General features: G+C 26.7%; 2 protein-coding genes across 3 annotated transcripts; both read right to left on the bottom strand.

The window, feature by feature from the left end:
• Positions 1-638: 638 nt before the first annotated feature.
• Positions 639-14,053, bottom strand: LOC127283818 (uncharacterized). Its single transcript, XM_051308913.1, has 14 exons — positions 13,604-14,053; positions 12,591-12,854; positions 10,436-10,925; positions 9,257-9,356; positions 8,968-9,090; positions 8,339-8,494; positions 6,075-6,109; positions 5,978-5,984; positions 4,352-4,562; positions 2,776-3,259; positions 2,537-2,636; positions 1,899-2,021; positions 1,483-1,638; positions 639-745 (listed from the first exon to the last, which is right to left on the bottom strand). The coding sequence occupies exons 1-14, from the start codon at positions 13,626-13,628 to the stop codon at positions 686-688; spliced, it is 2,334 nt and encodes a 777-aa protein (XP_051164870.1). The 5' UTR covers positions 13,629-14,053; the 3' UTR covers positions 639-685.
• A 76-nt stretch (positions 14,054-14,129) lies between these two features.
• LOC127283660 (odorant receptor 4-like) lies at positions 14,130-23,558 on the bottom strand. Of its 2 annotated transcripts, XM_051308668.1 has the most exons (8): positions 23,347-23,558; positions 23,122-23,169; positions 22,903-23,034; positions 16,751-17,240; positions 15,474-15,573; positions 15,203-15,325; positions 14,587-14,742; positions 14,130-14,296 (listed from the first exon to the last, which is right to left on the bottom strand). In XM_051308668.1, exons 1-8 carry the CDS (start codon positions 23,372-23,374, stop codon positions 14,237-14,239), a joined length of 1,137 nt encoding a protein of 378 aa, XP_051164625.1. In that variant the 5' UTR covers positions 23,375-23,558; the 3' UTR covers positions 14,130-14,236. The 2 variants fall into 2 exon arrangements, with proteins under 2 accessions (XP_051164625.1, XP_051164624.1); XM_051308667.1 differs by having other exon boundaries at positions 22,903-23,169.
• Positions 23,559-24,695: the final 1,137 nt, after the last annotated feature.

Here is a 24,695-nt window from a genome sequence, read left to right as displayed (position 1 = left end):
TGCATCTGATTCTTAAATTCATAAATATTTATTCAATACAAGAGTATGTATATTCCGTGAAATTAGGTTTTTTTTTAAATTTGCAATATTTGAAATTACATTTTCAAAATTTTTTTCTTAAAACATTAATACAATATTGCCTCCCGTAAGTATTATAATCGTTACTACCTCAACATCCACTAAATAATAAGTTTTTGAAAATCTAAACAATTTTTTTTTAATTCTTCTACCATACAATGTAATTATCAAGTGAATTAAAATTAATTAAAAGTGTGAATGTGAGATGAAGTATCAGGGGAAGTGAAAATGAAGTGAAAATGAAATGATGTTACTGAAAACCATTCCAGGTTACGGTTAACGCAATTCTTTACCAAATGAACTCTGATGGCTGAAAGTCAACGCTGTCAGCTCATTAACAGAATTAATTTTATTAAAATAAAATAAAATTTAAAGATTTTTTAAAATAATTTTTTTTTATCAATTTTATTAACTTAGTTAATTTTTATCAGTTTTTGACAAAATTGTAGAATTTTTACATCTAATACTGCATTCCACATAATGGTAAACAAAAAACAAAGAATATAACATTTCATTTATTAAAATACTAATTGTTACAAAACTATAAATATTTAATAAATTATATATTTTCTATATTTCTATATAATGAAGACTAAATTATTTTCCCCTATAAGGCTTTTTTCAATGTAAGTAGCAATGATAGATATCCCAGTGACGTCTTTAAAATCTGAAACATTCAATAATTAATTAATAATATTTAACATTTATTAACAATATATATATATATATATATATATATATATATCTACCTATATTACAAAAAGATATCGCCGCCAACGCCGCCGCCGCTGTTCCAAGACTCTGAATATAGCCGCAAGTCAAGAGAAGGGGGGGTAGAAGAAAAGGGAGGGGGGGACTTGAGGCTATATTCAGAGTCTTGAAACGATCTTAACCTTTAAATTTAGGGTTGGGGGAGGGGAAAAGGAGGGGGGATGGGAGTTGGCGCGCGAGGCCGCTGTTCCACGACTCTGAATATAGCCGCAAGTCAAGAGAAGGGGGGTAGAAGAGAAAGGGGGGACTTGCGGCTATATTCAGAGTCTTGAAACGGTCTTAACCTTTAAATTTAGGGTGGGGGAGGGGAAGAGAGGAGGGGGGATGGGGGTTGGCGCGCGAAGCGCGCAGGGGGCATAGCCCCCTAGTATATATATATATATATATATATATGCAATGGATTATAATTTATTAAAATCTAAATCAGTGAAAATTTTGTATAATTTGTATAAAATTCTTTAAATATTTGTTAAAATAATTTTGCATGTGTAAAGTTTGTCATATATAATTGTAGATAAAGTTAGCGTGTCGAAGCAATATTTACTTTTCGAATAAAAGAAAAGTTTACTTAGATTGAGTTTGTTTTAGGTATCAGAAAGTTATATTGTTAAGCCTTCATATGAACATACTTACGCTGCTAAACTTTTCCATATTCATTACATAAAACTTAGCGGCCGTTAATTCCATTGGTTTTCTACATCGTAAAATAATAATAATAAAATTTCTTGCATTTTGAGGTGACAAATGAAACCATTTACAACTGTAGGCTGATTCTCCAAGTTTTATACTCTGGTTAGTAAAAAAAAAATTTTTTTTCTTATTGACATCTGTTTTTTTTTCACATTATTCAACATATAATAATTATTTTATTCTGATAGAAATTTTTTTCTATTTTTTAAATATTATATTCTTTTGACTTAAAAGGTATTCGAAAATTAATTTTTTTTAAGATTTAACTTGCTGTATTATGTCTTTTGCAATTATATTAATTATTAATAAAGTATATTAATTTATCAACTATTTAAAACAATAATTTTCAAACTTCTTACAGCATTTTTTAATTCTTCTGAGACGTAGCAGTAAATAAACGAATTCAGCAACATGTACATTAGATAGGCGACCATAAAAATTGCATCAAATAGAACGGTTCCTGAATTTTCATCTGTTAAATACTAATTCACAATTATAGTTTAAAATATTGATAAAATAGAATCATATTAATCCTTTCAGTTATATATATTTTTCTATTTAACAAAGTTTACGTATTACTGTACCCTTGAGAGATTTTGAAAAACTAACATCGAATTCGTAATCAGCGATCCCGAAAACCCCTAAATAACGAGTTTCAAACGAATCCGATCAATTTTTAATCTTTTCAATCCGTCATATTGGATCAGCCATTTTGAATTTTGAAAAACCGGATTAATAATCAGCAACCCCGAAAACTCCCGAGTAACTAGTTTCAAGTCAATCCGATCAATTTGTAAATTTTAAAACTAGAAAAATATAACTGGGTCTGAGAGACCCTGCATGACGCAAAGGGTTAAGGAAATTTAAATTATAAAAGTAATCAAGTAATTGTAAATAGAAAATTAATTTAAATATCCCGCAAATGATAAAAAAAAATATTTTTACATTTCAAGATTTTTTCATAATTTTTTTTAAAAAATTTCACATGGATACTCACAAGAATTAGTTGATAACCCTGCATGCAAAAAAGGATGCTGTGAGCCATTAATTGAACCATTAGCATTTTTGAGAATATATCTTGAAGAAGTCCAAGACCTCTTTTAAGTAGAAATTAAACTAAAATTATTATCATTATTATGCACAATTTTTCTATTCACTATATATATATGCATAAGTGAATGTTAAAAAAACTTAGTAAATAATATATATATAATGAAAATTTGGCTAAAGCATCACCTATTAATATCCTCATGTTTTTCAATAATTTGACGCAATTTATCTTTAAAATCGACTTTTCCATTTTTTATCTCCGTGGCGATATTCATTAATTTTAAATGTAAAATTCGAAATACAGCAGTAAAATGAAATCCAATTTGAATGAATAAACTGTCAGTACCGCAATTGCTTAGATTTCCAAAGAATGCCGCCATATAATCGACAACAAATGTTATTTCAAAAATTGGACTTGGTTCAGTGTCGTATGGAAAATATGCTTCCATTGATAAATAATGAGTTGCATTTAAATGACGTTTAAACCAAAAATCTGCATTCATATATGTCAATTGACATGCACGTGTTATACTCGCGCTCATCGCCATAGAAATGTAGATAAAAGATATTTTTTTACTCAAATAACCATGACTTTTTAATATATCGAGTTCCTCTTGTGTCTTTGAATTGTTCCAGTCTTGAATAATAGTCGAAAGAACATCCAATAATTCTAAATGAAAATAAATGGTGTTTTAACAATTTTCCGGTAATTATAAATTGTAAAAAATTGGCATATGGTCAGGGGGGAGGCGCATAATTATTCAATAAAAATTATTAGTTAGGATTTTCATTTTCAACAATTTGTCAGAATTTCTTTTTTTAAAGAATTTTTAATTAACAGAATTTTTTGGCACCGAATTTTTATTTGCTAGAATATTCTTAAAACGCCGAATTTTTATTTATCCGAAATTGCAAATGGCCGAACAAACAATCAACAGAAAGATTTCGGCGCGATTTTTAATATCCACCAATCACAATTTTCTTGATAACTTTTGATTGGTGAATTTTAAACATCGCGCCGAAATCTTTCAGTCGATTGTTTGTTCGGCCATTTGTAATTTCGGACAAATAAAAATTCGGCGTTTTAAGAATCCAATAAAATTTTTTAATATGTATGAATGTGTACGAATGTGACGAGAAAAATTTTTGATATTTATATTACATAATTTTTCCTAAGGGTCAATTACGTAACTTTTTCTGGATCCCACATCCCGTATTCCACTTTCCAGATCCCAAATTCCGGATCCCACTTTCAAAATTCCGTATTCCCGGAATATAGTATCCGGAATACGGAATTTTGAAAGTGGAATCCGGAATGTGAAAAGTGGGATCCGGAATGTGGAAACCGGAATACGTAATGTGAAAAGTGGAATCCGGAAAAAACTACGTATTTGACCCCCTGTAACTATGATTTTATTGTGACATTTTGATTAATTTTCTGATAGTTAAAAATAAAATAAAATAGTAGTATGATTTGAAATTTCCATTTGATGATATTAATTTATTTCTTGTTTTATTTTTACTTTCTATTTTTATTACAACTAATGATTTATATTTTTGAATTTTTATAAAATGTATCATTTGTAAATATTTTATTGATTTCTATTAATTCATTTTTGTTCTTTTTTGACATTACAATATATTTATTTCTAACACAGGAAATAATAAAAATCTATTTAATAATTCTCGAATATCTCCTGCTATACATAACTTTTAATGAAAATAATTTATTAATAATAATATACAATATCTGAATACCCACTTTTTCTATAATACCAAAGAGCAATTATTTTTGCCAAACCACATAAAACAAGTAATAATGCACATGTGAGAATTTCACTCATTGTATCCACATCTCCCCATATAATAATTAATTTAATAGTTTGCACTAGAATAACACCGATGAATTGATATGCTGCCATTAAATAAAAGTGAAACATTGCTAATTGTTCTGAATGAAAAGTTGATGCAAACTGATGGACAGTTGTTTTAAAAGTTTTTTTTTTTTTGTTGCTCTTGGACTATAATATATATCTCAACGCATGCTCTTCTTTTTTTGCTATTCATCTAATGCATTATTTATTCATATTAATCGAAAGTTTTATAATCCCATATGCTTCTTTATTATACATATATGTACTATGTATTGTAAATTGACTTTATGTTATTCAGTTCCATTATACGGGAATAGTGAATTATTTTCTTAATTCATATAGCGTATAATAAATTCTGTGCGCATTTATTTCTTAGTTTGTTCGCAATATTTATTCTCAGAAGAAAAAAAATTCTGTAGGAAAACAGTCCTTAAATTCTCATAATAATTATTTTTACGGTCATATGAGGACTTTTCTATTTACAATTAAATTAAACGTCAATTACTTGTAAGTTTCCGTGTGCCTTAGTAAAAAAAGGACATTTGGATTAAATCAACAAAAGTTGAAATTATTTTTTAAATTAATAAGCAAATACTAAAGAGAAATAGGATATTATAATGATAATATGAAAAAAAGTACATAGATTAGTGAGTTTAATAATTAAATTAAATTTTCAACATCAATGAAAAAAATTAGTAAATAATAATAAAATAAATAAAAAAAAATATTAAAATAATATTTTAAAGTAACTTAATATTTCATTTTTTAATGTCATTGCGACATAAAATCTTTGACATTTAATATATCGAAAACAAAAAAAATCTGCATTCTGAAAATTTGTATACAGATCGAAAAAAAATCTCAGCTTTCATTTGCAACTATTTATTTTGGAATAAATGTATCGATTTTGGTGAAAATAGACAATCTATTTTTAATTATAGAAAATCAAGGTCAAAATTCAAAAATTTAAAAAAATAATTCACCATTAAAAAGAGCATTAAAAAATTTTCAAAAAACATTTATATGACAAATTTTTTTTATTTCATGTATAGACAGCAAAAATTCAAATAACAGGCGATGTCAACGAAAGCTGATAAAATTGCCCTCCTTCCTCTATTTTCCCCAAAATTTAAAAAAAGTCAAAAAATTTTTTTGTGATATTTTATCGTCAGGTAGAACAACAATTTCCCCACGTTTCGTTTTTTTTCGAGAAATTAATTTTTCAACTTAGAACATTATAAATGTGAAATACCTCACATATATAAAGGTGTACAAAAAATATAAACAAGTGAAATAAATAAGTTAAATTAAATTAAAAGTTAAAATTAATATTACAATATCGAAAAAATGTTATTTGTGTCAATAAGTATATGGAGAGGTATGCAAGTTAATGACTCTAATGTTTAAAGATACATACTAGTAATTTGTACGATATAGGTATTTTTTATAAAGGAAATAATTTTAAAAAACAATTTCAAAGTTAGTATAAATTTATTATTTTTATAAAACTATACGCATATTCTATTTTCAATGGAAATTTAATTAATTTCTATATATATATTCTAGTATTCAAAATGCTATCCATTTCCATGTGACTTTTTCATTGTTAACAATAATGATAAGTATCCCATGGAAGTTTTCAAAATCTGAAAATATTAATTCATACATATAATATAACTATCATAAAACAATGATAATAATAATAATAATAATAATCCAGCGGATAGATGTCCACTACATGGAAAAAAATAGTTCGTGAAACTTTCGTAAACTATTTGTTCACTTTTGGACGGGCCCAAAGTTTGAAAAATCTTTCATTAACTTTTTTCAAGATTCAACAAACTTGTTTTTGTGCGCGTGCGCAGACATTGATTGTCATGAAGAGAGTGATGAACGTTCGTGAAATCTTGGAATAAGTTAATGAAAGATTTCCAAACTTTGGGACCGTTCAAAAGTGAAAAACTACTTTACGAAAGTTTCGCGAACTATTTTTTTCCGTGTACCGAAAGTATTGTATATTTTTGATAGAATTTGTTATCGTGGCTGGGCTTTTCGCTAAAAGACATAAAACAGTAAGATGTAAGGAAAGGGGATTAAAAAATGATTAGAAAAGATTAAGAAAGGACGTTTACGGTGCAGGGGAGAGATACCCCAATGCAGGCACTTCTGGGAGTAAGCAAGTTGGCTCCCTAGCGTCGGAATCTAATGAAAACAGTGCTATAGTATTGAACTCCTTGAGTACTGCAACATTTGATGCTACAATGAGGACATACCACGGTGGCGCTCAATTTTTTCCAGTGCCACGAGTAATCGTGGAGAAGATGGATCCGCAGATTATCGTGGAAGGAGTGAGTGGTTAGCAGCATCATAAGTACTGCTAGCATATGATACCTTCGAAAATAGATGCGGAGGCAATCGACAAGGACCGCGAAAAATGCGATAAGTTCATAGAAGAGGAAGCAGAGTTGTTGGTAAAGATTGAGTCCAGAAAATGCTGAAGTCTTGCAACATTCATAAAATCGTCAACTGAACAATTAAGGACGGGTTGAAAACTCTTCAGGTCATTGTAGACGAGGTAAGAAAGAAGCACAAAGAGGCGCACAGCGGTAACGATCTCTTTAAGTACGCTCTTGGTTTCGGAGATGAAAATTGGAGAATCAGAATTGCGAGAAAGGATAATATCCAATCTTGCGCTCTAAGACACGCTATACATGAAGCCAAGAAAAGGGAAAGAAGCCCTTGTAGTCCAGAGGTGGAAACAGATCAAAAAAAGAATGAGGAAGCATCTCCAGAGTATAGGGACGTAAGCAAAACGGAGACTCCGAAGGCGCAGAATCTTGTTCAAGAAAAGTAAGTGACAAGTGGTTCTACGATGGTCGTCCTAGTCGGTCAAAGATGGTTGTATGCTGGCGTTTTAGGCAAGCTTCGTAAAAAAAGGTGAATCCGGATGATGGCTGCTAGAGCTATAAAAATAGGAGACCTTCTGATCAAAATTGGAGACGGCTTTAATAAGGAGGTCTTTACCGTTGAAGTTGCCAAAACGGTGAAAGACATGCATAAGGTTCAGACGGTGGATTAAAGGGTGACACTGGAGATCCGCGACTTGGATTGCCTTACCGAGGAAGCAGATATTTAGAAAGTCCTGGAAAAAGTACCCAATAAGCTAAGTGATAGTTCTAGGACCTAACCAGCGAGGGATGAAGCTCGCAGTTGTGGTTATGGACCCAGAAGAGGCGGACAGGCTGAAGGAATTGAGACGTATAAAAAATTGGTTTTATATGTTGCCTATTTTAGAAAAGAGTTATGATTTGTCACCGATTGCGCCAATATAGGTAGTGACTGCAAATTGGGAGGACAAATCGGTTGCGCGCTTTAACTCTCTGCTTGTGCTAGTGTTCGTTATCGTCAAAAAGCGTAAATTTGGACGCTTGGTGAAGATTAAGGGAAAAGTGGTGCTAGAGTAAGGATAATTTAGCATAAGCAGAGAGTTAAGTGCTGAGAAGCCGATCATAAGTTCGCAGACTGTAAGAAGAGTACAATTTGCCTCCTATGCTGAGACAAGATCAACGGGAAGGTTAGTACCAACCACCTTGCTAGTAGTGGAAAATGTGGAGTCTTTATGTCAACCCTTGAGGAGGCTAAAAAGTCTCTCACAAGGATCAAGAAAAGATCGTCAGTTTCGTAATGTAAGGATTAGTCCAGCCTAAGTATGTGGTTTTTAGTAGGTCGACCAGAACAAGAACTGTTTCCAGGTATCTGCTTTGGATACCAAAGGTTATGTAGATTTTCCACTTTCCTCGTAAAAAAAAATAATATTTCCAGTATTTATTTAATAATTTGCTATTTTCCTATAGAAATAAAAGTAAATTAATTACGCTTCCAAATTTTTGCATGTTCATCTCATAGATTTTAGCGGCTGTAAATTTAACAGGTCTTCGACAACGTTGAATAATAAATAAAAGATTTCTCGCCATTTTTGGTGATAAAGAAAACCATTCGCATTTATAGGCGGATAATCCTATAGTAAGACTCTGAAAAATAATGTAATTATCCTTTTTTTGGTTGGATTTATTTACTGAATTACATACACTGCAAAAACAGATATCTTATTTTAAGACACTTTTGTCCCGATTTTTAAGACATTTTATAGTGTCTTAGATTTCGACCAATGATGAAACGTCTTAGATATTTTCTTAACCAATGGATCAAGTCGAAATAATTTTAAGACATTTCCTAAGTGTCTTATGTCTTGAAATAAGACATCTGTTTTTGCAGTGTATGTATATTTAAATAATAATTCGATGATGAAGTTCATAATCGATATGATTAACGATTTTTAAAGTAATATGTTTCTTTAAATAAAATTTTTTATATTTCATTAATTTTAATTAATTAAAAATACTGTGTTTTCTAATCGTTGATCATATAAACGTTGTAGACTTTAGCGTTGTATAATAATTTATAAAATTTCAATAATATTAACGAAATTTAAAAAAAAATTTACCTCCTCTTGAAGAATTTCAGAAACGTAACAATAAATATATGAGTTTCCTAACATATAAATAAGGTAAATAATCATAAATATTGAATCCAATAGAACCGATTTGGAATCATTATCTGTTAGATACTAAAATAAATAAATTATAAATTAGTCAATAATAATAATTGTCAAGTGACAAGTCATACTAATTTTAATTTTTATAGAAAAGTATACATTTTTAATAGTTTTTTTTTGGTTTTGTTTTTTTTAGTTAGATTCAATTTTTTAATAAAAGGTTGAAAATCTAACTTACTAAAATTAGTTGATAACCTTGGACGCAAAAGAGGATACTGTGCGACAATAATTGCACAAGCAACATGAAACAGAATGTATCTTCAAGCATTCCCAGACATCTTTTAGTATATTTACAATATATAAATAACAGGATAATAATTATGTTAAGGAAATGTCATAAAAAATGTCCTAATTAAGAATACCAAAAATTTCTTTTTGGTAGGGGAATAGTGTCAGGGTTGGACACTTGGCTTTTTTTAAATAAGAACACTAGCGCCACCTGTGTGCGTACGTGACGAATCTTCTAGTAGTGTAACCTAACTTTTTGTGGCATTACATTTTTGGAGAATCAAAAGTAGCGTCTCCTGTGACTTCGATGCAATCGAAGAGACAAAAAAAGTTTTGTTTGACTTGTGAATAAACCTAAAAAATGTGTAAAAAAAAAGCAAGAATTCGGCAAGGTAAGCTTATTGAATGTATTGTGGGGTACATAATTTAAGAAGAAAAAAAGTGAAAAATCGAATCGCGACACATGTCTGGTTATGGTTAGCACAATTCCAAATGATGCTTCTAGTTAGGGTTGGACACCCATATTAATTATGAATTTGACACAATTTATAAATAAATATACAAATAAATTTTACTTTATTGATATTTCAGTGCAAAATTGTGCCAAAGATATTAGAAAAATAATACTTAAATTGTATAAATTTTGTTCATCATTTCATTGAGTTATTTGGAACAATAAAGCGTTATTTTTTGTAATTTGAGTTCATTCCTTTTTTAAACCCATGAAGCTTTACAATTTGTAAACAATAAGTAAAGATAAACATGAAAAAATAAGAATAAAAAACATTACAAATGTTATTTTACGTTTTTACCAATAATGCGTTTCGATTTTCAAAAAGTGTCCAACCCTGACTGAAAAGTCCAACCCTGACTAGATTTTTTTTTTTAAATGTTTATAACTTTTTTAATTTTGGACCAATCAATTTACGGTCCACAGCAAAAGTGTTCCTCTTTTGTAGATCTTTCCACCCATATACCACAATTGACTGAATTTATCTAAACAAAATATTTATAAACAAAAAACCAAAACTGTGTCCAACCCTGACACTATTCCCCTATTTAAAATTTTTTAAATATTTTTTTTATATTTATGAACCAAATTTAAAAAAAATTAGAAAAACCTCAAAACCTGTTAATATGTTCGTGCTTTTGAACGATGTAACATAGTCTTTTTTTAAAATTAACTTTAAAATGTTTACTGCTTCCATCGATGGCGATATTAATAATATTTAAATGCAAAATTCGAAATTGAGCGGCATAATGAAAACCAATTTGTGAAAAGAGACTATCTGTACCAGCGTTGCATAGATTTCCTAAAAGTGCTGCTGTATAATCCAACATATATGTAATTTCAAAAACAGGACTGTAATTCCAATCAAATGGAAAGTAGGCGGCAACCGTTAATATTCGAGTTGCATTTGAATAATTTGTGAACCAAACATCAGCATTGATATATGAAATTTGAAAAAAACGTGCAACACTTGTTGTAAATGCCATTAAAATATAAATTTGCGATATTTTCTTGCTAAATTGATTATATTCGAGCATTATATTCTGTTCTTCATGTGATTTTGCATTGTTCCAATCCTGAATAATAAAGGCAAGAAGTTTTATCATTCCTAATGGGAAAAAAAACAACAACTTTTGTTTACTTAATATATTATATTTAAAATATTTATTGCAATAATTGCAAATATAATGACAAAAGTTAAAATTTTATAAAAATAGAGTCTTAATTCTAATTTTCTTGAAATGTTTTCTGACTAAATTTAAATTTTACCATTGAAATAAAAAATTCAGAAAGGTTCTTTCTGACTAAAACAGTTTCTTACAACTATTACTAAAATTACTAAAATTTGAAAATATATCTGTACTTTTCTAAAAATGACCCTTATTACTGATAATAATTTTAAAATATTTTGTCTGACGCAAATTCTCGATTTTTACTGATAATAAAATATTACAAAAATTTATTGACTTAAATTGATTGTAAGTACTGATAAAAAAATAATAGAAAGTCAAAAACATTTAGTCTCACTAAATCCACGTTTTATTACTTTTTTTAAATGTAAACAGTTTGGTAATTTTCTATATCTGACTAAAACATTTCTTTTTTACTATAATAAACGAAAGTTTCAAAAATGTTGAAAGTTTATGTCTAACTTAAATTAATTTTTATTTTTAATAATAATAATAATTATTATATACAAAATTTTATTATTAATTATATTAGTTTCTTTTATTTATATATATGGTCCATTCTCTGCAAACTGACACCCCCCTATTGTCCAAAATTGGTTTGATATTCAAAAATCATTGAATACATGAAATTGTAGCTTAAGGTGTCTAGTTTCATTTGTCGTATAGCATTTTAGAAAATATAAATATGGACGACCAATATGGCACCTGGATTACAAAAATGCAAAAAAAAATATAATTGTTGTTGAATTTTCAAAAATTAATTGAATTATTCAGACAATTCATATTAAGGGCTTCTAGGGGTCGCTGATTACAAATCTGACGAATCTGAAGTTAATTTTCCAAAAATTCAAAATGGCTGATTCAAAATGTCGGATGATTTTCTAAAACTTTATCAGATTTGCCTAAAACTTTTTACTCGGGGGTTTTTGGGGTCGCTGATTACGAATTTTTAGTTTATTTTTGAAAATTCAAAATGTCGGTTCCAATATGGCTCCCAAAAATATGAAAATTTGATCAGATTTGCCTAAAACTTTTTACTCGGAAGTTTTTATGATTATTGATTAAGAATTTGAAATTATTTTTTAAAATTTCAAAATGGCAAATACTATATAGCAACAATTATTTTTAAATAATGTAAGTTTTGTTATTAATTTTATTATCTCGGTGTTTTTAGATATTTCATTTTAAAATTTCAGTCAAATCTGATCAAATTTTCATATTTTTGGGAACCATATTGGATCCGCTATTTTGAATTGTCAAAAATAAACTTAAAATTCGTAATCAGCGACTCCAAAAACCCCCGAGTAAAAAGTTTCAGTCAAATCTGATCAAATTTTTGAAAATCGTTCGCCAATTTGTAACCGCCATTTTGAATTTTTGGAAAATTAACTTTAGATTCGTCAAATTTGTAATCAGTGACCCCCAGAAGCCCTTAATATGGATTGTCTGAATAATTTAACTAATTTTTGAAGCTACAATAACAACAATTATATATATATTTTTTTTTTGGACCAATTTTGGACACTAGGGAGTGTCCGTTTGGCAGAGAATGGCAAAAAAAAAATGTTTTTCAATATACATACTTTTTCTATAGCACCAGAGGCATGTCATTTTTGCCATGGCAACTAATATTAATAGTAATGCACAAGCTAAAATTTCAGACATTGCATCTAAATCACCCCAAATGATAATTAATTGTATTGTTTGTGCTAAAATTACAAATGAAAATAAATACACTGCCATTGCGAAAAAATGAAAAGTTGCTAAATATTTATTTTTATCAGGATCGGGCCATACTCCAAGTAATTGAAGAGTCATTCGACTGAATTTCATAAAATAATTCAGAGCTGAATCAAAAATTAAAAAATAACAATAATTAAATTAAAAATTAAGAATATTTCATATGATATAAATTCACGATTTTGTCAATTTGAAAAATTTTTAAATTAAATATATTTAAATTATTTTAATTTAATTTTATATTATTGTTTTTTTATATTGTTTATTATTATTATAAAATTTAAAATCAATAAAAAAATGTTAGAAATGTACATTTTTTTATATTGGTTCTAGATTTAAGTTTATATTTATAAATGTAGGTGTATTTTAGTTTAAAATATTTCTGAACATTTAAAAGTGTAAATTATTATATGTAGAGAATAATAGATTTATTTTAGATTTAAATATTTCAAAAAAATATAATAGATTTTGAAACTATATACTGAAAACAAAATTTACTTGATTCAAATAATTGGTAGTTACTTAATTATTATCAAATAAATATTTAATTGAACCAAATAATTTTTATTTGCATTAAATAAACTGTATTTGAATCAATAATTTCTATTTTTAAAATAAATATAATTTAATTGATTCAAAAAAAAAATTATTTGGTTCAAGTAAATATTTATTTGATAATAATTAAGTAACTATCGATTATTTGAATCAAATAAATTTTTTTTTCAGTGTACAAAAAGAATACAATTTTTGTTTAGTACAATATAAGAAAGAACGCATAGAAGAATGTTTTTTTAAATAAATTTTTTTTTTTTTTAGGCAATTGAAAATAAGTTTTTAAAAATTAATAAGCACATACACTCTTTGCCATCCATTATATGCATAAATAATTATTATAGAAGATGATGGAAAGACGATTTCACGCAAACTGAGAGAGAATAGTTTAAAAAGTTTCTCGCACTTGGCTGAATTGCGCATGTACAAGTGCATATAAATTTTTTTTCCTGCATATTATATATGCTTAAGTAGAATGTCTTGCCGTCTCATTGTAACTTGTTCTTGATAATTACATTTGTTCCAACAAATTGATATTTTTAAAGTCAAGTGAACAGAATTAAAGTTGATATACAAGTAAAAAAAATTTTTTTTTAAATATTGTATTAGCAATGATTTATTTAATATTATTTTTACATTTACATTTTATTATATAATATCTGAACTTTTATGTAGTTTTTTTTATAAATAATATGCAAAATTTATTATTTATTCATTATATAGTGAAATTTTTTAGTGTAAAATGCAGAATAATGTCTTGGTATGTATTTATATATACTTATTGTAATTAAAAATATATAAAAATAATTTTTTTATACAAAGGGAGTTTTTCTATTTTTTTGTTTGTTTTTTTTCACTTTTTTATTTAATTATTCACGAATTTTCCACTTGATGTTGATTCCATTATGTATTTTGAGATAGTTTATGAATAAAATTCTTAAGTTCGCTTATTCATTGTTATTAGTACTGACAAATATCCAAGGGATGTTCTGAGAATCTAAAATAAAATTAATTTTATCAATATTATAATAATTATTATTATTCAAATATTATTATTAGATAGATAACAAAATGTATTTCCTACTAAAATTGATAAAATTTATTTAATGTTTCATTTTTCAAAATGGGAAAATAATTTTTCAATTTTTTATAGAAAGTGAATATTGGAATATATCTAAAAAAAATTGCTTCTGTGCATAAAATATATTCCTTATTTTTATGAATTAAAAGTTCAATAAAGAAATAATTCGATTATTACAAAAAAAAATTTTTTTCTAACATATTTACCCTTCCAAATAGTGCCAAGTTAAGAACACAAAATTTTCCCGCAGTTATTGCAACTGGTTTTCTTCCTCGTTGCATAATAAATAGTAGAAATTTAACTTTTTTAGGAGGTAATTTATACCACTGACAGTTATAGGCAGATTGGGCAAATTTCAAACTCTGAAAAATATATATATTTACTCTTTAAATATAAGGAAATCACTTTGTGATTTAGTAAACAATAATTTTTAAAATTAAAATTTTTGTATTACAAATTTTAAAAATAAATTTTAATAATTTAAAATTAATAATTAATTAATGAATATAATTAATTAAATTAATAATTATTAATAATAAATATTAATATTAAAATATTGTTTTGATTTTAGAAAAAAAAAATTTTTTTTAATACGTGACTATACTCTCTAAATTTGAATTAGTAAAATTTTTTACAAATTTAAATTAGTGACTCACTTTTTGCTTTAGAATTAGTTAAATTTTACTAATTGTTATTAAAAGTTACAAATAATTAGTAAAATTTAACTAATTCAGAAGCAAAAAGTGAGTCACTAATTTAAATTAGTAAATATTTTTACTAATTCAGATTTAGAGAGTATATAAATAGTCAACAATTTTACACCTCACTTTGTAGCATTTCTGCCAAGTAGCAATATATATAAAAATTTCCAATTTGATAAATGAGATACGTTACAATAAATGAGACATCAAATAAAACTGATTTTGTACTTTCTCTTGTTGTATACTGCAAAAAAAAAGAAATACAGAAAAAGATTATGACAATTTAAAGAAAATAATTTTTTATAATTTTTCTTTATTTCCTCGGCTCTTAGTAAACTGTAAATGTGATATAAATTATTATAATATAATAATAGAAACTACAATTTATTTACCAAAATAAGAACATATCCTTGAACACAAAATTGAAGACTACAAGCCAATAATTGTACGACGAACATGAAATTAAATGTACTTTCTAGAATTTGGATGCATCTGTTATTAAAAAAAATTATTCTTGATATTATAGACTTTGAATCTAATTTACATAAAGGTAAAATATTATAAAGAATTAAATATTATAAGATGTTTTTTTTTTTTAATTTTCGACTTTGTTTAATTATTTGAAATTGATTGAAAAAAGTTTTTAAAAAAATTAAAAAGATTTCGTAAATGTTTTGTTTGATTTCAACACTGTATTTTACTACTGATATACGAAAGTTAAAAGAATTAAGCAATCATTTGTCTGACTAAAACTCATATTCACTACTGACGCTTGTATTACAAGAATGGTTTACGTCTGACTTAAACTGATTATTTCTACTGATATTACAGAAATTTTAAAACATATAACACTAATTTTTAACCCTTTCACACTCAACAAAAACTGAACAGTGATAAAAAAACTGCATTTTTTTCTTACAGTTTTTAGAGTCACTGATTACGAATCTAAGGTCGGGTTTTCAACATTTAAAATGGCGGATCCAATATGGCGGTCGAAAAATTTTGAAAATCGTTTGGATTTATTTAAAATTTGATTCCCGGGGGTTTTCAGGATCGCCGATTACGAATTCGATGTTAGTTTTTCAAAATGGAAAATGTAAAGCTACATTAAAATTTAGATTCGGATAATAATGGGATCTATATTATTTATTACACGGACGGAGAATTTTGAGCGTGACAACGTCTTTTTTAATTAATTAAAAGTAATTTTATAAGATTTTTATTTAGTATTTATTTTTTACTTAAACATAAAATTAGAATAACCAAATATATTTGTATTTGAAATAAAAGTTTAATTTTCAAAACGAAATGTAAAATTAAATTTTAAATCTAAAATTAGTTACATAATAAGATATTTACGATTATCCAATTATTAATACGATTATCGAATAACGACACAAAAACAAAATTAAATCCTTAACCGGTCGGTAATGTAGAAAGCTTTAAAAAATTTTATTTCCAAATTTGAAAAAATTAATTGTGGCATCGAGACTAAATCTAAAGTAATCGAATAACACGAAAATTTTGAAAATATGACTTATATAGTTTTCGAGAAATCGTTTTCGATATGAACGCCAATTTTTCTAACTGACACCCTAGACCTCAAACTAAGACGTTCTTACGTCAAAATATTATATATAATACATAATAAAAAAGTTTTAAAAAAAACCTGTTGATGTGTTCGTGATTTTGAATGATGCCATTGAGTTGATTATCAAATTCAATCCAAGATTTAATATTTTCTGTTTTATTAACAAGATCTAAAAGCCTTAGACGTAAAATATGATATTGTCCAGATAGATGATAGGCAATTTGACTAAAAAAACCATCAGTTCCTGTATATGCAACTGTTGCCAAAAATGTACCAACATATTGAATAAAACAAGTTATTTCAAAAACTGGACTATAATTCCAATCATATGGAAAATAGGCTTCAATATATAATGTAAAATTTGCGTCAACATCATTTCTCCTCCATATGTCAAAATTGAGAAATAAAATTTGTGGAATACGCGCATGAACAGTTAAAAGACCCATAAAAATGCATAGAAATGATATTTTTCTTCCTGATTTTCCAGCTTTCAACATGATATTTAAATGTTGACAATTAATTGTCTTATTCCAATTATTAATGAAGGATAATAGAAGATTTGACATTTCTGTTTAAATAAGATGCACAGAAAATTAAAAGGCATTAAAATAAGCTGCAACGCTTATTATTTTAATCCAATTTTGCTTATTTTAATACCAAAATGAATTAAAATAAGCAAAATTGGATTAAAATAATAAGAGTTGCAGCTTATTTTAATGCCTTTTAATTTTTTGTGTGAGAAAATATTTAAAAAAAATATTTTTCCTTTTTTTCTAATTTTAGAATATTTGCAATTTTTATATTACATGTATATTAGGGTGGTCCTTAAAAAACAAATTTTCGAATTTTAAAGTTCGTAACCCCTCATTTTGTTAAGCATGGAAAAATAAGAGACACGTATTTTTTTTTTTTTTTTTTAATTAATATTTAATGGTGCCTCATCGCACTTGAATTTTTACATGCATTTTGCATGGGGAAAAAACGTTTTTTCGTAGATTTGCTATGAAATGATGAAAAATGAATATTTTTTTATCGGACCACTTTGTTTTTCTTCATTTATGTTCAAAGAATAAGATCCAATAATTTATTTATGAATTTTTAATAACAAATATTTTTTAAACAGCCCCTAAAAACCCTCAAAAAATGCAAAATCAGGGAAAAATCGTTAAAAAATGTTTATTAATATTTTTTATAGTCTTTTTTGCAAGATTTTTTATTTACAAATTGAACAAATACTATTAATCGTATTTTTCAATAATTTGCAATTTGTTTAAACAATATATTGTTGTTACTGTAAAATTGTTGTTAAAAATATCTGGAAAATGATGTTTTTTTTAATTTTATAACTTTTATTTACATGAACTGCAATAAATAACAGTTTATTTAAAAAAATGTCAACAAAAATTGTTTAAACAAATTATTTTTGTTATTTTAAAACTAGTGTTTAAATGTATCTACAAAGTTGCTCTTCCCCCTTAATTTTGCAAGTAGTTCTGCTGTTTACAATTGCAATAGTATTTTAAATTTGAAACTTCATTTTCGACAAAATGACATGTCTCGTTATAATTCTAAATAAATAAGTAAACAATTATTTAAACAAATTATTTTTTTTTGTTATTACTATTTTCAATATAGACCTAAAGAAATTCAAATTTTTAGTGATTTCTTGATTTTTAAGATTTTACAAATATTATAAATCAAAGCTAACTATCAAATATAATCTCAATAATTGGTTAACAATTGAATTTGTTTTTCTGTTCGTCCTCTTTGCAATGAAAATGAAAATTAATTTACTCTTTGGAATGATCAATAAAAATAATTTATTAGCAAATAAAACTACACAAATATATTTTTTGTTTTGGCTGTTATACAAATTTTCAGATTGGAAACAATAAGCTTTATTATAATAATAAAATAAAATTTATTTCCACTTTGAAAAAGACATGTGAACTAATCATAACTTTATGATAATAAAACTGATTTACTGAAACCTGGGTATTTTTGGCGATAATTCTGAACGACCTAAAAAATGATTTAGAATAATAAGTACTGCTTTTGATCTTCATTTTTAGTAAACTTGTCATTGAACTCTTCTATAAGTTTCACCCTTCTTTCAGCAACATCATTCACGACTTTTAAGGACAGAAAAATTTTTCGCCCTTTTTGGAAATTTTTGTTTTCTTCCCAGAAAGAAGGATCTTCATATAAAAAATCTGTAGGGATATTAAATCTTTGGAAAAGCTGCTTCGACCGATTTGTAATTAAATTTTCTGGAAATAAATCTGATCTCAAGAACGAGTTAAGTTCTTTGTAGGATAACGTTTTTTTTTTTGAGTTGCAGTTTTCAATCTTCATTAATAGATTCAAATTCAATTATTTTATCAGCCACGGTTTTTCGCTTCTGATATTCAAGTCTCTTGTTAAATAAGCACAATGCAGCACATTCATCGTTTAAATACCATAGATGGTTTAAAATTTTTTTTTGCACTTTTTCTGCTATTCGTGGGTTGTACGTTTTAAAACTTTCCAATTTTTTCAAAAAATGATAATCTGTAATTGGAGTTTCAGTGGCGTTTGCAGAACGAAACCATGCCTCGACATAGCAATAAATGATAAAACAACATATATTATTTATTGCATTTTTTTCATGTTTCGTTAGTTTAAATTGGTCTCTAAATAGAAATATTTTTAAGCAGTATATGGCTTTTGCCATCCACCGTGCTCTGTGATAGGCTCCAGGACTTCTGAATCTTATTCCACTTGGAGGGCTATCTCCTAAAAAAATTATAACTAGATCTAAGAACTCTTTGTAATCATCACGTGGAAAATCTTCCAAAATTTTCTTCTGTGCAAAGGAAAGAATGTTTGTTTTTACGGAATTCAAGCATTTGCGAACATCCTCGTCTGAATCCCATGTCATAAATTTAGTTGTGTCGATTTTTGGCCAGATTTTTTGAAATTTCTTAAAAATTTGAATATCAGGACCAGACTGAACAGAAAGTTTTGATTCTTCGAAGACACTGGCAAGCATTATTTCGTACACATGATGTCTACAAGCTAAAAACAGAATATCTCTGTTTAATTTTTGTTCGAGAAGAACACAGGCACCGTTTAAATGACCAGAATTAGCAGCCGTTATATCGAAAACGAATGCCTGTGTTTGTTTCTCCAATGACCAACTTTGCAATAAATTATAAACCGCACAAGCCACTTGTTCTCCTGTTGCAGAACTCAATTTTGGTACACCGAGTAACTGCTCTTTATCGGAAGTCGTCGCAATCATAGGAAGACGGTCGACAGTTTCTTTACCAGTTAAATCGGGTAAAATTTTTGAATCCCAGTGAACAATGACAAAATCTCTAGTTTCGTTAGAAAATTTAATATGAATCTGATTGGCAGTTTCTTTTCGAAATTCTTCCCTTTTTCTTTTAATTGACGATCGATTTATAATAAATTCCCTGGGGTCCAAATCAAGAGCTTCAACACACGCTATTAAAATGTGAACAGCATCCCTGTCACTAATTTCACATTTATCAAATGCTGCACAAAGTTTTTCTGTTAAAATTGGTTGACGACCTCTTTTTGATTTTAATGTTGATGACACATTTGAAAATGCTTCATTATCGTCTGATTTCAAATTATCATCTTCAGAAACCTCATCTTCAGAAACCTTATCTTCATTGAAATTGTCAGACATCGGCATAGAAACTATTTCTTGTTCTAGAAAGAAAAATACAAATCAAACTAATATTAAATTTTTGTTAACTAAATTATTAATTTATTAAATTAGTTTACTGAACATCTACTTTGAAAATATGATCAATTGAGAAAAACTCTATCGTGAATTAAGAGAAGGAAAATAAAAGAATAAACAAATAATAATCAATAATAAATAAATTTGAATAAATTATTACGAGGCCTTATTAAGAATAATCAAGATGTTCATTTATTTCAAAATTCTATAAAGACAACATGTTTAAACACTTAGAGTGGCCACTTCAGGTTTTTCAGTTTTTACACCACATAACATTAATAATTATTGACAAAATTAACATAAATATTATCATAATTATTCTAAATTGATTTTATTTTGTTACAACTTGACACTTTTTTGTGTCAAGATGTGTGAAAAAAGTATCAAGATGTAACAAAATAAAATCAATTCACAATAATTTAATCTTATTATTAAAAATGTAATTTAATATGTGGACACCTCCTTCAGGAGGTATCCATGCTCGATTATGATAATATTTATGTCAATTTTGTCAATAATTATTGATATTAAGTGGTGTAAAAAGATGAAAAACCTGAAGAGGGTACTGTAAGTGTCAAAACATATTCTCTTTATAGAATTTTGAAATAAATAAACATCTGGATTATTCGTAATATGGCCTCGAAACAATTTATTTAACATATAACAAATACGAGTTAAAAAATTTATTAACCAAAATAAATGTAGTTTACAAAATCCACTAAAATCAAACTTAAAATACCAGTCATGTCGATTGACTTACCAATGTTAAGTACTTCGTTTATTGAATCCACTAATTTAGTCTGCTCAACTTCACCTTTGTCATTCGAGAGATCTAAAATTTCAAATATTCCCTGCATGTATCCAACTCGACCTTTTTTTCGTTGACTTCTTAAAAATTCCTTATTTTCTTCGGTTCCAACTAAATTCATTGCATCTGCATGTGCTATATCAAATAGGTCGTTCAGTCCGTTTTTAAAATTTTTTTCTTTGATTCTTTGAGATTTCAAATTTCGGTTTTTATTTTTTTGTAACTGTCTTAACATATCATACAATTTCTCTAATTTTTTTACAGAATTATGATTATCTTTAGTTGGGATGTTAGCCTTTTTCCAAAAAATTTCACATTCATCAATCACAAGTTTAGCACTATCATGTAAATTCATTTTCGCGTTTCTTAAATTATAAAATAAAACACTAAGGCAGTCTCCATTTGATGGTAATTTACTACCTGTAATTTGGTGCTTCATCGCACCCACAAGATAAATTGGATAGCGAGACATTTTTTTTAATCACGAGAATTTTAGTTATTTACTTACTTATATATTATAAGACATAAAATCCAAACGTTTCATTATTCTTTTTTGTAAACTAGCAGGACAGTTCCGGTCGTCCGTTCATCAATGAGTATATCGCACTTTTAAAACATAATATGATATAATCACTTTCCTTGCACCAAAATTAGGATTTATTATAAACCGAAAGAACAAAGGATGATTGCATGGTTAATCATTACAAAAATTGAATTAATATATCAAAAATTTTAAAGTTGCAGTCATACCTGAACAAACCCGTCTAAACTTGTCGTAGCACATCGACTTGCAACATTATAAATAAAACTATACTGTCAGAATTAGGCTGGGCCGCAGTTAATAATTCGCACTGTATGTATTTTAGAAAATCTAAAAGTATTAAATTGATTAAAAAATTAAATTGTTTAAACAATTGTCGAAAATGAAGTTTCAAATTTAAGATACTATTGCAATTGTAAACAGCAGAACTACTTGCAAAATTAAGGGGGAAGAGCAACTTTGTAGATACATTTAAACACTAGTTTTAAAATAACAAAAATAATTTGTTTAAACAATTTTTGTTAACATTTTTTTAAATAAACTGTTATTTATTGCAGTTCATGTCAATAAAAGTTATAAAATTAAAAAAAACATCATTTTCCAGATATTTTTAACAACAATATATTGTTTAAACAAATTGCAAATTATTGAAAAATACGATTAATAGTATTTGTTCAATTTGTAAATAAAAAATCTTGCAAAAAAGACTATAAAAAATATTAATAAACATTTTTTAACGATTTTTCCCTGATTTTGCATTTTTTGAGGGTTTTTAGGGGCTGTTTAAAAAATATTTGTTATTAAAAATTCATAAATAAATTATTGGATCTTATTCTTTGAACATAAATGAAGAAAAACAAAGTGGTCCGATAAAAAAATATTCATTTTTCATCATTTCATAGCAAATCTACGAAAAAACGTTTTTTCCCCATGCAAAATGCATGTAAAAATTCAAGTGCGATGAGGCACCATTAAATATTAATTAAAAAAAAAAAAAAAAAATACGTGTCTCTTATTTTTCCATGCTTAACAAAATGAGGGGTTACGAACTTTAAAATTCGAAAATTTGTTTTTTAAGGACCACCCTAATGTATATATTTAATGAATATATTTTAATATTTGCATACTTTCTTTATTATATAATAGAACAATCATCTTGATTAAAGCCACAGTAAATGGTAATTCTGCAGTTGACAAAATTTGACTTATAAGATCTAAATTACCCCAAATTTGAATTAATCTTATCGCTTGTGGTAAAACTGCACTTAAAAATGTAAATGTAAATGTTATAATAAACAAAAATTTTGATAAATTTTCATTTTTACGTGTAGGTTCAGGCCATACACCTAACATTCCAAGACTTGCACGACTGAATGTTGAAAAATAATCAAGAGCTGTTCATCAAAAAAAATAAAATTAGTTACATTAATTAATTTTCAATTCAAAAACAATGATTGAATAATATTAATTTTTTAAATTTACATTAAAATTATTATTATTATTATTATTATTATTATTTATATTGAAATAACAGAAGAATTTTTGTCTATACTAAAAAAAAAATTTCCTACCACTTTTACCATCCATTTTTATGTTCATTTTAGCTATTAAAATTTTATACTTGTTTTTTAAAAAATAGAATCACATTTTTTCGATAGAATTTAGACATTTACTTAGATCAGAAAATAACAAAACAGTGGTGCAAGACTAAAAGAGGGTATAAAACTCGAAACTAAGTTTCGATCCATATTTCGTGGAAAAAGAATAAGGAAGTAAAATTGAGTTCGTGCATTTGTCAAAATTATGTAATGACTAATAATTTTCAAACATTAGAGTAGTTTTGTTTCATCAAAATCTTTCAATATTTATAATCCTATGTATATTGGGAAATTACTTAGAATTATCAAATTAAAAACAAGCATGCGCATTTCATTTTGAGCCATGAGTCTTGTTCATTTCTTTAGGTCTTGTCACTAATTCAAGATTGAAAAATTGTTAACTTAAACTACAGATTTTGTAAAGAAATAATTATTTATTTCTACCAAATTATAATAAAAATACATAATAAAAAATAAAAATTAAAAAAGATAAAATTATTCGTAAACATTTGTTTAACCTCATTGTATAAATTTTATACAAATAAACTCTACTTTAAAAAAAATTTACACAATTAAGGTAGCACACACAGTAAGCAAGAAATATGAGTGTTTTTTTTTGGAAAAAAACAAATGGATAATTTATTTAAAATCTTTTACATGTTATTAAGTACAACTTAAAGTACATTTTCTAATAATTTTTGTGAAAAAATATTGCCAATTTTTATAGATATAGTACTTTTTCCAAAATTGATGTTTTTTTGCGGTGGACATGATAAGCCAAAGAAGAATAATCTGCAATCAAAAACCAAAAAGATTCTGTGTTAGTAGATGACTTTTATTTAATTTTTATTTAAGGCGAGTACATCAGTTGTAACGCGAAAAAAAGTTTTTTTCAAAAATGTTTTCTTAATAAACCATGAATTTACAAAAAAAAAAATATTATTTATTACCTAAAAGTGCATGTCTAGAATTTTAATTATCAAAAGCCATTGAAGTGACGTTTTCGTGAAAAACATGAAGTCCAGTGACCAGAATTCCGCAAGTATAGTTTATCTAAAATTGCAAAAATGAAATTGATTTACATTTCTTATAAGATTGTCCAGTTCCCAATCGAAGGATTAAAAAAAATATATACATATTTAACAAAATGGCGACCCGTTAAAGATAAGGATATGATTTTCGTTGAAAAATAAGGTCAATTTTCAGATGTAGAAAAAAAAGTTCATAAATTTTAAAGATTCATTTTTTATTTTGCAGTGAAAAATTTCAGTTGTGAGTATTGAACGATCTCTAAAATTCTTTGGCATTTAATTATCGCCATT

The sequence above is a fragment of the Leptopilina boulardi genome, unplaced genomic scaffold, assembly GCF_019393585.1.
Source record: "Leptopilina boulardi isolate dan_hultmark-lab unplaced genomic scaffold, ZJU_Lbou_2.1 LbouV2_310, whole genome shotgun sequence".
In the NCBI taxonomy this organism is placed as follows: domain Eukaryota; kingdom Metazoa; phylum Arthropoda; class Insecta; order Hymenoptera; family Figitidae; genus Leptopilina; species Leptopilina boulardi.
This window is presented reverse-complemented; position numbering and strand designations above follow the sequence as displayed.